The 16,874-nt window shown below is 35.1% G+C and overlaps 1 protein-coding gene across 1 annotated transcript in view; it reads right to left on the bottom strand.

The window, feature by feature from the left end:
- The window catches only part of HERC2 (HECT and RLD domain containing E3 ubiquitin protein ligase 2), a 274,285-nt gene that overhangs the window by 170,350 nt on the left and 87,061 nt on the right, over positions 1–16,874 (bottom strand). Inside the window, exons 16-18 of the mRNA XM_047086559.1 lie at positions 16,259–16,510; positions 11,084–11,277; positions 4,852–5,052 (exon numbers count right to left, since the gene is read on the bottom strand). Of these exons, the coding sequence (XP_046942515.1) occupies positions 4,852–5,052; positions 11,084–11,277; positions 16,259–16,510 (647 nt within the window). The remainder of the gene's footprint in view (positions 1–4,851; positions 5,053–11,083; positions 11,278–16,258; positions 16,511–16,874) is intronic.

The raw sequence follows: 16,874 nt of genomic DNA, 5'->3' as shown, positions 1-16,874 counted from the left end.
CCAAACACAGAGAAATAGCAAATATAATACAACCCGAAAGCTGTTAAAAAAATATAGGGGCGCCTGGGTGGCTCAGTCAGTTGAGCATCTGACTTCAGCTCAGGTCATGGTATTGCAGCTTGTGAGCTCAAGCCCCACATTGGGCTCACTGCTGTCAATGCAGAGCCTGCTTTATATCCTCTGTTCCCTTCTCTCTCTGCCCCTCTCATGCTCTCTCTCAAAAATAAATAAACATTTAAAAAATGTTTAAAAAAAAAAGATTATATAGCTAAGCTGAGAGTATACAAGGAAGTTCCTCAAGGGCCAAACCAGAACTCAGAGAGATACACACAGCAGGAGCCAAGAGGTTCTGGACTCTAAGAATAGATCAAGGCCTTGGGGCATGAGATCCCAGCTGCCCATGACAGCCCACTGAACCTGAGCTTCCTGCAGAAGTTTGGGAGCCACTGAAGATCACCCATCTATTGCCAGCCAGGGCCTGAAAACAACACTGTCCATAAAAGCTTTTGGTAGAAAGAGACCCCACAATAAATCAGAGACCTGACAGATGTAAAATCTGTCCTGTGAACAGATGTAAAATCAAGTTTACACCAACCATCTAGGTACACATATCACAAGTCAAGAACTGAAAACCAAAACTCATCTGGAGCCTGAGAAACTCATGACACTTAAGAGACACAAATACAAAACTGTCGTCTGGGGACATCATCATAGCCAAAGGCAAGGGGATACCCCTAGCAAACACTCCCCTGAAAGTGGTGTTGCAGTCACAAAGGACAAGCCATACTAGGTCACCACAAGGTAGAATCAAAAAACAGAGCTCTTATAAGAGGCAAAACTCACACCCCAAGGCAGCAATAAAAACAATGGAATGAATCCATAAAAAAAGAAAATGTTCTTAGAGATCAAGGAAGGAACAGAACCCAGAAGAATATAATGAACAAAATGAAAGCTTTGAAAAAGACCCAAATATAAATTCTAAAAATGAAAAAAACAGCTACAAGAATAAAAACCTCAAGGCAGAAGTGTGAAAAGCCTGGGCCCAGGTTCCAGCCCTAAACCTTGAGGCCATGGGTACCTGATCTGGGCCACATTCCTGAACCTCTCTCTGTGTCCTCATTTATGCAATATACATCACAGGTCCTAACTCTCAGATGGGTGGCATACTGATTTAATGAGTTAATGCATGAAATGCAATGATCATACAAGTATTTATTTTATAATGGACAATTCAAAAATATGGAACATTCATCTAAAGAAAGGATTTGGGAACTGAAAGAGATGACTGAATGAAAAACCAGAAGGCAGAATGGAAAAGACAGAAAATGAACATCATAAAAGATAAAAAGATTTTTAAAATATCAAAGAAGTTGTGATACTTAGGAAGACAAGAGAAGTTCAACATACACTGAGAAGTAGATAAAAAAAAAGTAGATAAAAAAAAGAGTTAATTTCAATGGTAAATGGTGACTATTTTTCAAAACTTAACAAAACATGAGAATGAGAATCATAACCTCAAGTTATATATACAAAAATAAATCCTCACCTAGACATAATGTATGAAAATTACAAAACAAAAGAACATCTGAAAGGCTACCAAAAAGAAAGACACCTTAACTACAAAGAAACAATTACATCAATAAAACAATTTTCATCAGCAAAAATAAAGATTGGAAGACAAAACATCTTCAAACTGTTGATAAAATAACATGTACCCTAGAGAGCTAAGCCCTGTTAAACTACCTTAAGAAACATTCAAGCAAACAGTTTTCAGACTTTACAACTCACAGACCTTGATGAAGAAACTTACTGAAGGAGGTACCCAGGAGGGAGAAGATATAAGCAACAATGACAAAACAAATTGGTTAAAAAAAAAAAGAAAAAAAGGCTACATCAAAGTAAGCATGGTCTCTTTAAAAATGACGATTATAATGGGGCGTCTGGGTGGCACAGTCCGTTAAGGGGCCTGATTCTTGATTTCAGTTCAGGTCATGATCTCACAGTTTCATGGGTTCAAGCCCCACATCATGCTCTGTGTTGACAGCATGGAGGCTACTTGGGATTCTCTCTCTCCCTCTCTCTCTGCTGGCAGTCTCCCCCATTTTGTGCTGTTTCTGTCTCTCTCAAAATAAATAAACTTAAAAAGAATTTTAATAAAAAAATTAAAATGACAGTTATGACTATAATAATTCAAAGAAAAGCGAAAAATGATTATTATTTTTGTAACAATATAAAAATAATTATTTCACCAATCCTAACAGGCATTTCTTTTCATGTCTTAAATCAGAAATGTATCTTACACATCACAATTGGGAGCATTTTTCTTTTAGGGGCACATTTCTTTTAGGGGCACATACACAAAAAAGTGTGCATTGGATCCAATGTAATAATAGACTACCTGACAATTAAAACACAAAAGGTGGAACGGGGAGCTTAGGGTAATGCATCCTATAGCCCCTATATTTTTCAGGAAGAGAAGGACTAGTTACTTAACATTTTGTGGAATTAACAAATATTTAATTTTTTTGTGATATGATTAATGTTCAGAAATCAGATTTAAAAATTTAGGAACAATTAAAGGTATCATGAAAGAAAAAACTGTTTTGGAGGGGTGCCTGGATGGCTCAGTCAGTTGAACATCCAACTCTTGGTTTCAGCTCAGGTCATGATCTCATAGTTCATTGGTTCAATCCCTGTATGGGGCTCCACACTGACAGCAAAGAGCCTGCTTGGGATTCTCTCCCTCTCTCTCTGCCTCTTCCCCTCTTGCTCTTGCTCTCAAAATAAATAAATAAACTTAAAAAAATTGTTTTCGAAACTTGATCAAGAGATAAATAATAGGGGCGCCCGGGTGGCTCAGTTAAGTGTCTGACTTTGGCTCAGGTCATGACCATGCGGCTTGTGAGTTCAAACCCCACATCGGGCTCTGTGCTGGCAGCTCAGAGCCTAGAGCCTACTTTGGATTCTGTGTCTCCCTCTCTCTCTGTCCCCTCCCCTGCTCACATTCTGTCTCTCTCAAAAATACACAAACATTTAAAAGAAGAGAGAAATAATAAAATAAAGAATAAACTTACATAAAACTTATCAGAAGACCTAAATTCAAATACATTAGCAATCATAAAAACTATAAAAAAATTAAATTCACCTAATGAATAAAGATCCTCAAATTGGATTCTTTTTAAGAATCAAGCTTTGGGGCGCCTGGGTGACTCAGCCGGTTAAGCGGCCGACTTCGCCTCAGGTCATGATCTTGCGGTCAGTGAGTTCGAGCCCCGCATCGGGCTCTGTGCTGACAGCTCAGAACCTGGAGCCTGTTTCAGATTCTGTGTCTCCCTCTCTCTGACCCTCCCCCGTTCATGCTCTGTCTCTCTCTGTCTCAAAAATAAATAAATGTTAAAAAAAATAAAATAAAATAAAAATTTTTTAAAATAAAAAAAATAAGAATCAAGCTTTGTAAGTGAATTTTTAAAATGATGCAATTAAAACATAAGGACCTAAAAAAACAGAATAAAGCAACAGAAGAAAAACATATGTCACCAGGTAAATGTAGGCCAAAAGGAATTGAACCTAAAACAACATGAGGTCTTTCTCCATAGCAATGACCAGAATAGCAACATTGCTACAAACCATGGGAAGGAACAACTGTGTGGAATCATGGAAGGGAACCACAGAGGCCCTAATAAATGAGCTCCTCTAGAAGATTTTTGGGAAAGAGAAGTACTCTCCAAACTTCTGCTAATTTGATTAATGCAACTAAACACTAAATTCAGCTGTGTGCTTTTTATTTTTTATTTTATTTTTTTTAATAATTTATTGTCAAGTTAGCTAACATACAGTGTATACACTGTACTCTTGGCTTCGGGACTAGATTCCCGTGATTCATCATTTACCATAAGCTGTGTGCCTTTTAGAACCAAGGCAAAAAGGGGACAGAAGAAGAGGGGGACATGATGGGTTACATAGAAATCCTTGTATTATAAAGGGAAAAATTATTTTGTTGAGAAAAACTACTTTCTTGACATTCAGTCATAGGATTTTATTGCCAAGAGAAATATGATGACCAAAGATTTCAGCTATAGTTTTTCTTTAAAAAAGAAACAAAGAAGCAAACAAACAAAAAAAGAAAAAAAAAAAAGGAAGAAAAATATGTTTGTAGGTTTTCATATTTTGACCTTTCACCTTAACCTTCCCTGTGACAAAGTGGAGGGAGATAAGCTTACAGAGTTGAGCTTTCATACTCCAGAGGAGAGACTGGCTAACACATCCACTGGTCTCTCAGTTATCCACTATCTCACTCAGTTGTTTCTCCACATACAACAGTAAATTCAAGATTGATTCCATGATGAATGCAAACAAGCTGATTATTGCAGAAATAAAACAATCCATATAAACTCTCACCCTGCATGCCAAGACTGACTTCCAGAACAAATATAACTAGACTGATTTTTTTTTTTAATTTTTTTCTAACGTTTATTTATTTTTGAAACAGAGAGAGACACAGCATGAACGGGGAAGGGGCAGAGCGAGAGGGAGACACAGAATCGGAAGCAGGCTCCAGGCTCTGAGCCATCAGCCCAGAGCCCGACGCGGGGCTTGAACTCGCAGACTGCGAGATCGTGACCTGAGCTGAAGTCGGACGCTTAACCGACTGAGCCACCCAGGCGCCCCTAGACTGATTTTTTTAAGCCTAAATAATCTAATCTAAATAATCTAAACACTTTAAATACTTTACATTTTTCATTAGCAGTTCAATTAACAGGCTAAAATGCATACTCTTCAATATACATAAACATTATTACAAATACCTAAGACACTTACAAAGGGAGGGAGAGGAAAGGAAATCATTAATACCTGAAGTCGTAGAAGATTCAGTGTTGCCACAGCCATACATTCTTTCTCTTGAGGTGGAGGCCAGTCAGCAGTGCCGTCCATCCCCTCACTCACTTGCCGTAGTAGGAGGTCCAGCTGCTCAAAAGTCATTGAGCAGATATCTACCACAAAAGGGACACGGAGGCCAATGGACCACTCAGAACAAGACGACCAAGCAAAACTCTATTGAAGAAACAAAAGAACCTAAAATGAATTCACACATTCAGTTCTTGGACTGTTTCACAGAAAAGATTCACCATTATGAATTATGAAGATGCCTTAAATTATTACTTATTCATACCTCTAATTGTCCCCAATACAAATGTACTTTCATGGTTGTCTAGCTTATACACTATCAGCTTCCAATCTTCTCTCTCATTTTAGGACCCAATCTCATTGTGCCACAAATACAAAGATACAACGTTTATAATCTTTTCACTCTCAAAATTATTAATGCACACTAATAGATAACAGTGAGGATCATAATCTACTTGAACAGTTACAAATAACTGTAAGTAAATAATGAAAGATTAGGTATATTTAATCTCTAAAGCAACCACTAAAAAACTACACAAAGAGACAACTCAGTAAGTTAAAATGGAGTACTAAAAATTATTCAAACAACCCAAAAGAAGTCAGGAAAAGATAAAGGAATAAAAAAAGAGAGCAAACAAAACCTCACAATGGTAGAAATAAATCTAACTTATAAATAATTAAATTAAATGTAAATGGTCTAAACATACTAACAAAAAGTAGAAATTGTCAGGAGGTATGAAAACCAAAATCTAACTATATGGTATCAACAAGAAATCTACCTTAAATATAAAGATTAAAAAAGTTTAAGTAAAGGAATAGAAAATGGCTATATTAATATCAAACAAAGCAAACTTCAGAGGCAGGAAATTACCAGGGCTAAACAGAGACATTATACAATGATAAAAGGGTCAATTCACAAGAAGACAGAACAATGTTGAATGATATGTACCTAACAACAGAACCAGAAAACACACGGCAGTAAAAACTGGCAGAAATGAAAGAAATAGATAAATCCAAAAATATAGTTGAAGACAGCAAAATTATCCTCCTAATAACATAGAACAAAGAGATATTAAAAAAAGTAAAACTTTAAAAGAAACTAATAAAACCATCAATGAACTAGATCAAACTGACACTTACTAGAAAACCACAACAGAATACAGTCATATTTAAAATATTTAATCATAAAATATTTCTTACCTATATAAAAGAATTGAAATCATAGAATATGTTCTCTGAACATAATCAAATTAAGCTTCTTAGAAACCAACAGAAACTAGAAGCCAGTAAGAATAACCTAGATGTAAATAACTAGAAAAATCTCTTAAGCATTTGAAAACTAAACAACAGGTTTCTACATTCCAATTAAAAATGTTACATTTTGATTCTAAAGTAGCCTGCAAAGAATTAAGTATGTTTATGGTAAAACCTACAGCAGCCACTAAAAAGAAATTATATAAAGAAATAAAGTCAAATTCAAAATAAATAAAGTTAAGTGGAATATTAAAAAATGTTCATATACTCCCAAAAAAGGCAGGAAAAGCACAATAGAGGAATAATAGAACAAACAAAAGCCAACAAGAAAATGGAAGACTCAAATCTATGTACGTCAAAAATTGGAGTAAACATAAATGATCTAAATATATCAATTAAAAGATAGATTGACTCAAGCATTTTTTTTTAAATGCACCTATACACGGTACCCAAGAAACTCACTATACACATAATGAGACATGTGGGTTAAAAGTAAAAGATATAAATCTAACAAAACATGTCAAAGACTTATATACTGAAAATGCTAATAAATGAAATCAAACAAAATGTAAATAAATATCTAGACATACCATTTTCATTGATTGGAAGACTAAATATAGCAAAACTGCCAATTCTCCAAAAATTGATGACAGGTTGAATACAATTCCTATTGAAGTCCAAGCAAGATGTTTTTGCTGACATAGACAAGACTATTCTAAATTTTATATGGCAAGGGAAAGGAACTAGAATATTGACTTCTTATATAACCTCAATAAACAAAACCCATGACATTGGCAAATTCCTACAATAATTATTTCAATTTTTAATTTTTTTTCAATTAAAAGAATGGAAAAGTTACAGTATGCAAACACTATTAAATAAAAAGCAAGGAGCCCCTGGGTGGCTCAGTCAGTACTTAACATTTAGTCTGACTCTTGATTTTGGCTCTTGAGTCTGAACTCAAAGTTCATGGAATCAAGCCCCGCATTGGGCTCTGTGCTAGGCGCGGAGTCTGCATAAGATACTCTCTCTCCCTCTCTCTCTGCCCTTCCCCCCATTCACATGCGTGCTCTCCCAAAATAAACCTAATAAAATTTTTACAAAATAAATGAAAAATGAAGCACCTACATTAAAATCAGACAAAACAGACTTCAGAGCAAAGAAAAAGAAGGATAAAGGGGGCATACTGTATAATGCCCTTGGCCAATTCATCAAGATGGCAAAGCAAACCTAAATGTGCACATATCTTAAAAAAAAAGAAAAAAAAAGAGCTTCAAAATCTATAAAACAAGAACTGACAAACCCATCCTAAAATGTATATGGAAATCTCAAGTGACCCCAAATAAACAAAATAATCTTGAAACAGAGAACAAAACTGGAAAACTCACAATTCCTAATTCAAAGCCTACTACACTACAAAGCTACAGTAATCACAACAGCATGGTCCTGGCATAAAGTACCAATGAAATACTGGCACACAGACCAATGAAACAGAATGGAGAGCCCAAAAATAAGCCATTACCTATACAGTAAAATGATTTTTGATAAATGCCAACACCATTCAATGGGGAAAGAACAATCTTTTCTACAAATGGTGCTGGGAAAACTGCAAAGCAATCAAATTGGATCATTACCTTATACCATATACAAAAATTAACTTAGAGTGGATCAAAGACCAAAACATAAAAGCTAAAACTATAAAACTTTCAGAAGAAAACACTGGGTGAAATCTACATAACAACAGATTTCTTGGATATATATAACACCAAAAGCATAGGCAACATAAGAAAAAATAGATAAAGTAGACTTACTCAAAATTAAAAACTTGTGTGCATCAAAGGACACTATCAACAAAATGAAAAGACAAGCACAGAATGGGGAAAAAAATAGCTGTAAATCATATACCTGATAAGGATTAATATCCACAAAACATCAAGAATTCCTACAATTCAAGAAAAAATTCAAAAAGGGGCAAAGGACTTAATCAACATTTCCTCAAAGAAGATATACAAATGGTCAATACACACATAAAAAAATGTTCAACATCTTTTCTATTAGGGAAGTGCAAATCAAAACCACAGTGTGATACCACTTCATACACACAAGGATGGCTTCAAACAATCAAAGAAAGAAAACCAGAAAATAACCAGGGTTGGCCAAAAAAAAAGTGGAGAAACTGAAACCCTTGTGCATATCTGGTGGGAATGTAAAAATCATGCAGCTGCTGTGGAAAACAGTTTGACAGTTCCTCAAATTCCTCATAATTACCATATGATCCAGCAATTCCACTCCTAGATATATACTCAAACAAACAAAAACAAAAACAAAAAAATGAAAGCGTGGACCCAGACACTCAGAGCAACACAACCACAATAGCCAAAGGTACAAAAAAAGGAGAAATAAATGAACAAAATGTGGGATATACATATAATGGAATATTATTAAGCCTTTAAAAGGAACAAAATCTTGAAACATCCTCCAACATGGAACAAGCTTAAAAACCTTATGCTTAAAAAAATTTTAATTAAAAATTAAAAAACTTATGCTAAGTGGAATAAGCCAGACACAAAAGGTCAAATATTATATGATTATACTTATATGAGGTATCTTGAATAGGCAAAGTCACAGAAACAGAAAGTAAATTTGAGGTTACTAGGGGCCAAAGGGAAGAGAAAAGGAGACTAATGTTTAATGGGTACAGAATTTTTGTTTAGGATGACAAAGTTCTGGAGATGGATAACAATGATGGTTACACAGTCTCATGAATATACTTAATGCCACTGTATAGTCAACCACAATTTTTTTAATGACCAAAAGCACTGATATTAAAAAAAAAATAAAACTGATAGAGCCAAAAGAAATGGAGAAATCCATAATTATACTTGGAAATACCAACACTATCCTCCTAGAAAGAGATAGAAGCAGACAGAAAATCAGCAAGGATATACAACAATTGAATACCATCAATGAACTGGATTTAATGGACATTTATAGAACACTTCACCCAACAGCAAAATACATGTAAAACAAAATACATAACCCTTTTTTTTTAAACTTTTTTTTTTTCAACATTTATTTATTTTTGGGACAGAGAGAGACAGATCATGAGCGGGGGAGGGGCAGAGAGAGAGGGAGACACAGAATCGGAAACAGGCTCCAGGCTCCGAGCCATCAGCCCAGAGCCTGACGCGGGGCTCGAACTCATGGACCGTGAGATCGTGACCTGGCTGAAGTCGGACGCTTAACCGACTGCGCCACCCAGGCGCCCCGTACATAACCCTTTTTAAGCACACACACAGAACATTCACTTAAGAGAACATATCCTGAGACACAAATCTTAACAAACCTAGAAGAATTGAAATCATATAGTTTGTTCCCTAACCACAATAAAATTAAACTAGGAACAGTAAGAGAATGATAATAGTACAATCTCCAAACACTTTAAAATTAAATGACACAATAATACATAGGTCACAGAGCAATTCTCAAAAGAAATTAGAGAGTATTTTGAACTGAACAAAAACAAAATACATCAAAATGTATGAGTGCAAATTCGCACTACTTAGAGGGAAATTACAGCATCAACTGCTTAAATATTACAAAAGAAGAAAGGTCTAAAATTAACCTAGGCTTTTTCTTGAAGAAACTAAAAATAGAAAAGTGTGAACCCAAAGCAAGCTGAAGGGGAAAAAAAAATAACAAAGAGAAGAAGCCAATGAAATTGAAAGCAAAAAACAAAGGGAAGTTTTTTGAAACTAAAAGTTCTTTAAAAAGATCAATAAAATGGATAAATATCTAGGCAAAACTGACAAACACACACACACACACACACACACACAAATTACTAATATCTGTAATGAAAGAGAATATATTACTATAGACCCCAAAGACTTCAAAAGGTTAGTAAAAGAATACTAAGGAAATCTTTACACACAAAACTCAGACATCTTAGATGAAATGGAACAACTCCTTGAGTGCCACAAATCAGTTAAACCTACTCAAGAAGAAACACTCTGAATAGTTCTGTATCTATTAAAGAAACAATTTTTACATAAAAATCTTTTGAGAAAGAAATTTCCTGGCTCAGATGGATTCACCAAAGAAAAAAAAATTTAAAAAAGAAATAACACTAACTCTACACAATCCCTTCTAGAAAACAGAAGAGAAAGGAACACTTTCCAACACTTTTTATGAGACCAGTTTTACCCTGATAAAAAGACACACAGTATAAAACCACAAACCAATTATCTCTGATGACCATCAGCAGAAAAATCCTCAAGAATACATTAGCAAATCAAATAAAGCAATATATAAGAAAGAATAATACACCATAACCAAGTGGGGTTTATCTCAGAAATGCAAGGTTTGCTTAATATTTGAAAATCAATTAACATAGTCTACCATATAAACAGACTAAAGAAGGAAAACTACATGATCATATCATTTGAGAAGAAAAATGTATCTGACAAAATTCAGCATCTATTCAGTATTAAAAAAAAAAAAAAAACTCTCAAAAAAGTAGGAGTTAAAGGAAACTTCCTTAATCTGACACAAGGCATCTACTAAAAAAAAAATTCCTACAGTTAACATCCTAGCTAATAGTGAAAGACTAAATGCTTTCCCGCTACAAACAGGAACAAGGATGTGCCCTCTTACCACTCTTCAACATCATATTGGAAGTCTTGGCCAGTGCAATAAGGCAAGGGAAAGAAATACAGAAAAAAGATGAAATAAAACTGTGTCTATGTTTCTGAAGAAAACTCCAGGGAATTGACACAAAACTCCTAGAACTAATAAGTGAGTTTAGTACAACTACAGGATATAAGAACAACACACACAAGTCAATGGTATTTCAACATCCTAGCAATGAGGGATGGGCAACCAAAATTCTACAAAATATCTAACCAAACTATCTACTCAGTACCTGAGCAGGTCCACAGGCAATTCCAACTATGTGTTTGGTATCCAGTCCTGGCAGTGCAGCAGGTTCTGGTTTGGTCACACGCAAGGTGTCAAAGTGCTGACACTGGTCGTTGCTGCCCCAGCTATGGACCTCACTGTCCTCAGTCAGAGCCAGGCAGTGGGTGGAGCCTGCAGCCACATCAATTACCTTCTTCCCTAAGAGGAAAGATACAACACAGCTTCACACCTGACTTCTGTTGTAGATCATTCAGGTCAGAAGGTATTTAATGTCAACTTCTAAAGGATAATTCATTGCTTTAATACTATGCATAATTCATCTGCTTCATGTATGTTATTAAAACCCTTGTTATGGTTTACTAGCTACAATTTATTAAGACCTGCAGCCTGAAAATTAAACAATGTTAAGGTATGAAAAGGATCTGTTACCTTTTTTTTTTTTTTTAATGTTTATTTATTTTTGAGAGAGAAAGGGCCTGAGTGGGAGAGGGGCAGAGAGAGGGAGACACAGAATCCAAAGCAGGCTCTAGGCTCTGAGCTATCAGCACAGAGCCCAACACAGGGCTCAAACACACAAACTGCGAGATCCTGACCTGAGCCACAGTCGGACACTCAACTGACTGAGCCACCCAGGCACCCCAGAGCTGTTATTTTTTTTTCTCCATATTCAGTTTTTCATTCAGAAAGAGATAAGTGTATTTTTAATTAATCATTAAATCGTATTCTCCTGTCCCAAGATATAATCATGCAAAGTATATCTTTTTTCCTTTCTATTTTTAGAACATTTTAGGATCACAGCAAAATTGAGGAAAAATGCAGAGATTTCCCATATACTCTCCACCCCATGTATAGCCTCCCCTATTATCAAGTATTCACTTTTATTTGCATGTGAATGTTTAATTGTTCCAACACCATTTGTTGAAAAACTCACCTTTGCTTCATTGTATTGCCCTGGCTCCCTTCTCAAAGATCAATTAACTATATTTATGTGGGTCTATTTCTGAACTCTCTACTTTGTTTCAATGATCAATTTGTCTATACTGTAATCAATGTCATACTGTCCTGATTACTGTAGCTTTATATTAAGTTTTGAAGCTGCATAGTGTCAGTCCTCCAACCTGTTCTTGTCCTTCAATACTGTGTTAGCTATTCTAGATCTGTTGCCTCTCCACATAAAACTTAGAATCAGTCTGTCAATACCAATACAATAACTTGCTCAGATTTTGATGGAGATTGCATTAAATCTATAGATCAAGCTGGAAAGAACTGACAATATTCAGTCTTCCTATCCATGAACAAAGAATATCTCTCAATTTATTAGTTCTCCTTTGATTTCATTCATCAGTTACATAGTTTTCCTCATATGGCTCTTGTACTTACTTTGTCAGAGTTATACCTATTTATTTCATTTCCTTACTACTAATGTGAATGATATTATGTATTTATTTCAAATTCCACTTCTTAATTGTTGACATATAAAAAAACAAGACTTTGGTATATTAACTTTGTATCCTACAACTCTGCTATAACCATTTATTACTTCCAGCTTTTTTGTTAATTCTTTCAGATATTCTACATAGACTTTTATGTCATCTGTGAACAGTTTTATTTCTTCCTTCTCAATCTGCATTCCTTTACTATCCTTTCATTGTCTTACCGCATTAGCTAGAACTTCAAGCATCGTTCTGAAAAGAGATGATGGTGAGATGAGACATCTTTTCCTTGTACCTGATCTTAGTGGGAAGGATTCAAGTTTCTTACCATTAAGTATAATGTTAGCTGTAGGATTTTTATAGGTATTCTTTATCAAGTTAAGGAAGTTCTCTCCTGGTTTATTGAGAGTTTTTAGTAGGAATAGGCATTGAATTTTATCAAATGTTTTTTTCTGCATCTATTGATATGATCATGTGATTTTTCTTATCCCTCTCTTGATTTGATGGATTACATTGATTTTTGGATGCTGAATTAGCCAATCTTGCATATGCAGAATAAACTCAACTTAGTGGTGATATATAATTCTTTCTATACATTGTTGAATTTGATTTGTTAATATTTCATTGAAGATTTTTGCATCTATATTCATGAGAGATGTTGGTCTGTAATTTTTTTATAATGTCTTTGTCTGGCTTTGATATTAGGGTGGTGCTGGCCTCACAGAATGAGTTAATAAGTATTCCCTTTGCTTCTCTCCTCTGAAACAGAGATTATCGAGAATTGGTATAATTTCTCCCTTCTTCCTTAAATGTTTGGTAGAATTCACCAGTAAACCCATCTGGGCCTCACGCTTTCTGAAAGTTATCAATTATTGACTCAATTTAATAGATATAGGCCGATTCAGTTTGTCTATTTCTTCTTGTATGAGTTTTGGCAAATTGTGTCTTTTAAAGAATTGGTTCATTTCATCTACATTACAAAATATGGGGGCATAGAGTTGTTCTTAGTATTCCTTTATCATCTTTATAAAGTTCAAAGGATCTGTAGTATGTCTTCTCTCTCATTTCTCATCATACAGTGTTTGCCTTTCTCTGTCTGACCTATTTACTTAGCATAATGCCCTCAAGGTCCATCCATGTTAACACAAATGGAAGAATTACCTTCTTTTCTGTGGCTGAATAATATTCCATTATACTGCATTTTCTTTATCCACTCATCTATCAATGGACACTTAGGTTGTTTCCATATCTTGGTTACTATGAATAATGCTGCAATGAACAGGAGGATGCAGGTACCTTTTTGAGTTAGCATATTTATTTCCTTCAGATAAATACTCAGAAGTGGAACAGGTGGATCACATGGTAGTTGGTTTTTTTGTTTAATTTTTGAAAAGCCTCCTTACTGTTTTCCACAGTGGCTGTACCAATTTACATTCCCATCAACAGTGCACAAGAGTTTCTTTTTCTCCACATCCTCACCAACACTAGTTATTTCTTATCTTTTTGATAATAGCCATTCAAACAGGTATGAGGTGATATCTCACTGTGGTTTTGATCTGCATTTACCCTGAAGATTACTGACATTGAGTACTTTTTCATATACCTGATGGCTATCTATAAGCCACCTGTGGAAAAATGTCTACTCAGATCCTCTGCCCAATTTTTCAACAAATTGGTTTTGGAGCAGGTTTTGTTTTGTTTTGTTGCTATTGAATTGTATGAGTCCTTTATATATTTTGGATATTAATCCTTTATCCCATATATGATTTACAAATATTTCCCCCATTCTGTAGGTTGCCTTTTCATTTTGTTGATAGTTTCCTTTCCTGAACACAAAGATTACTAACTTTAGATCTTTCTTCTTTTATAATACATGAATTCAGTGCTATAAATATCTTTCTAAGCACTGCTTTCACAGCATCCCACAAATTTTGGTAAGTTGTTTTCATTTTCATTTAGTTCAAAATATTTTAAAATTTCTCTTGAGAGTTTTTTGTTTGACCATGTGTTATTTGGAAGTTTAGTGTTTATTTTTTAATATTTTTTTAATGTTTATCTATTTTTGAGAGAAACAGTGTGTGAGTATGCACAAGCAGGAGAGAGAGAGGAAGACAGAGAATCCCAAGTGGGCTCTGAGCTGACAGCAGACAGCCCAATGTGGGGCTGGAGCCCACAAACCGTGAGATCATGACCTGAGCCAGTTAGATGCTTAACTGACTTAGCAACCCCGGCACCCTGGAAGTTTATCTCCATGTACTTGGGGATATTTCAGCTATCTTTTATTGATTTTTAGTTTAATTATATTGTAGTCTGACAGCAGACATTGTTTGATCTCCCTTCTTTTAAATATGTTAAGGGGTGTTTTATAGCCCACATTGTGGGCTATCCTGATGAATATCAAAGTACCGTCTTCATTAAGGAAGTTTTCTAAGACAAAAATCTCTTTTTTCTGAAGTCAAATAATACATTTTTCCTATTTAAACAGTGTTATCCAAGTATTATATTTTTGCTTAATAGTAAGTCTAACATGACCAGCACAAGGAATGTCTTCAGAAATGTCAACATAAAAAATAATTCAGCTGCAAAATTCTACTAGAGTAAGGAGAACAATTCTAAGAGCCTATGATAAGTTGACAACAACCAAAATGTACCAAAAATTATTTAAATATTTTCATGATAAGCTCTCTCTGTATCTAATAAATGTTGCTGAGGAAGCATATTTCCTTAGCTAAATGAAAAAAATATAAACAAGAAAGGCTAACAAAATTTAAACATAGCTCCATAATATAAACCAACTGTATTACCCTACAACTTATCTCAGAAACTTAGAAAATAATAGACACCATAAAACCTTGTCATCAGGAAAGAAACTAGCAAGTCCTATGTAAAAGTCTCCCTTTAAACTCCCTTGACAAAAAAGCAAAAACATAAAGTAGGATCCAGCACAGAGATCCAACAAACTTCATCCCTCATGCCAAACACAGGCCAAGGGTTGTTTCTATGAATAAAGCCGTTAACATAGCCAGGACCATTTGTTTACATATTGTCCATGGCTACTTTTGGGGTACAAAAGCAGAAAAAGAGTAGTTGAGACATACAGTGTATGGTACTCAAAGCTAAAATACTTATGGTCTAGGTCCTTTAGGAAAACAGTCGCTCACCCCTTAGATAAAGCACTACAAGCCCCACCTGATAAACCTATCACCAACCTCTCCCACACTTCAGAAGGCACCTGCAAAGCACACCTACATGCCTGGGCTCCCATTCTATCTAGAATGCATGCTAGATGCCCTTGAAACCAAATAAGCAGGATTCACCTATCAAGGATAATTTCAAATGAGACCACTCTAGGCACACCAATCCTATCTCCTCCCACTGTGCTCCCACAGCACTATATACATCCGTCATCTTAGCAATGTCTACAGTATAACTACAGGTGACCTCACCAACAGAAGTTAATCTCACTAAGGCCAGCTTACATAGTGATGAATAGATGCCTGGCACCAATATTTGTAAAACTGAACGAATTTCAAAATAAATCTGGTGAGAATAATTCTACACCATTTTTAAATAGAAACAAAACCATTTTCCATTTATAATCTATACCTATAAAAATGTGGGTAAAAGCCTTCTAATGATGAGTTAATTCGTGAAATGTAGGTAAATAAAGGAAAGACCTACAAACTTTAAAAGATTACTAAAGAAAAAGCTTCAAAAGGTTTTAAAAGTTTTCATTTTGCACTTACCTTGCAAGCCTTCCAAGAGTTTGGGATAACGAACATGTTCCTCTGTTCCATGCCCTAGTCTCTGATTGTCACCTTTTCCCCATGAATAAACCTGGCCATCTTTCGTCAAAGCGATAGAAAACTGACTTCCACATCGGACTTTCACAACATCCAAGTCTTGAAGCTTTTCAATAAGCTTTGGTGTTTTGCAGCCGTCACTACCACCTCTGCCCAATTTTCCATAGTCACCATCTCCCCAAGACCACACCTGACCTAAAAAATACAAATATATTTAAGTAAAAATAACTGTACATCTTAATGCAACTTCTAAGTGGCTGAAAATACTCAATATAACCAATAACATAAACCTAGACTTATATATATAGTATATTAACTATAATAACAATAACCAGGTGACCGCTTACCAAATGAAATCTAGTTTATACTTCAGGTTGATATAGAAGCAATAGGAAAAGGAAAGCTGGGTGTGGTTTTTTTGTTTTTGTTTTTAGCTAAAAGAATAATAAAGTCCTGACTCTTCCTAGTTTGTGCTCAATGACTGGGTTCAGTTCAACCAAGTAGTGAAAACAGAACAAAAGACCCACTGCCTCTATAAAATACTATAACTGGACCCATT

Source organism: Lynx rufus, unplaced genomic scaffold (assembly GCF_022079265.1).
Source record: "Lynx rufus isolate CCGP_SWC_20201006 ecotype Redwood Valley unplaced genomic scaffold, mLynRuf1.p SCAF_21, whole genome shotgun sequence".
NCBI classification, from domain to species: domain Eukaryota; kingdom Metazoa; phylum Chordata; class Mammalia; order Carnivora; family Felidae; genus Lynx; species Lynx rufus.
This window is presented reverse-complemented; position numbering and strand designations above follow the sequence as displayed.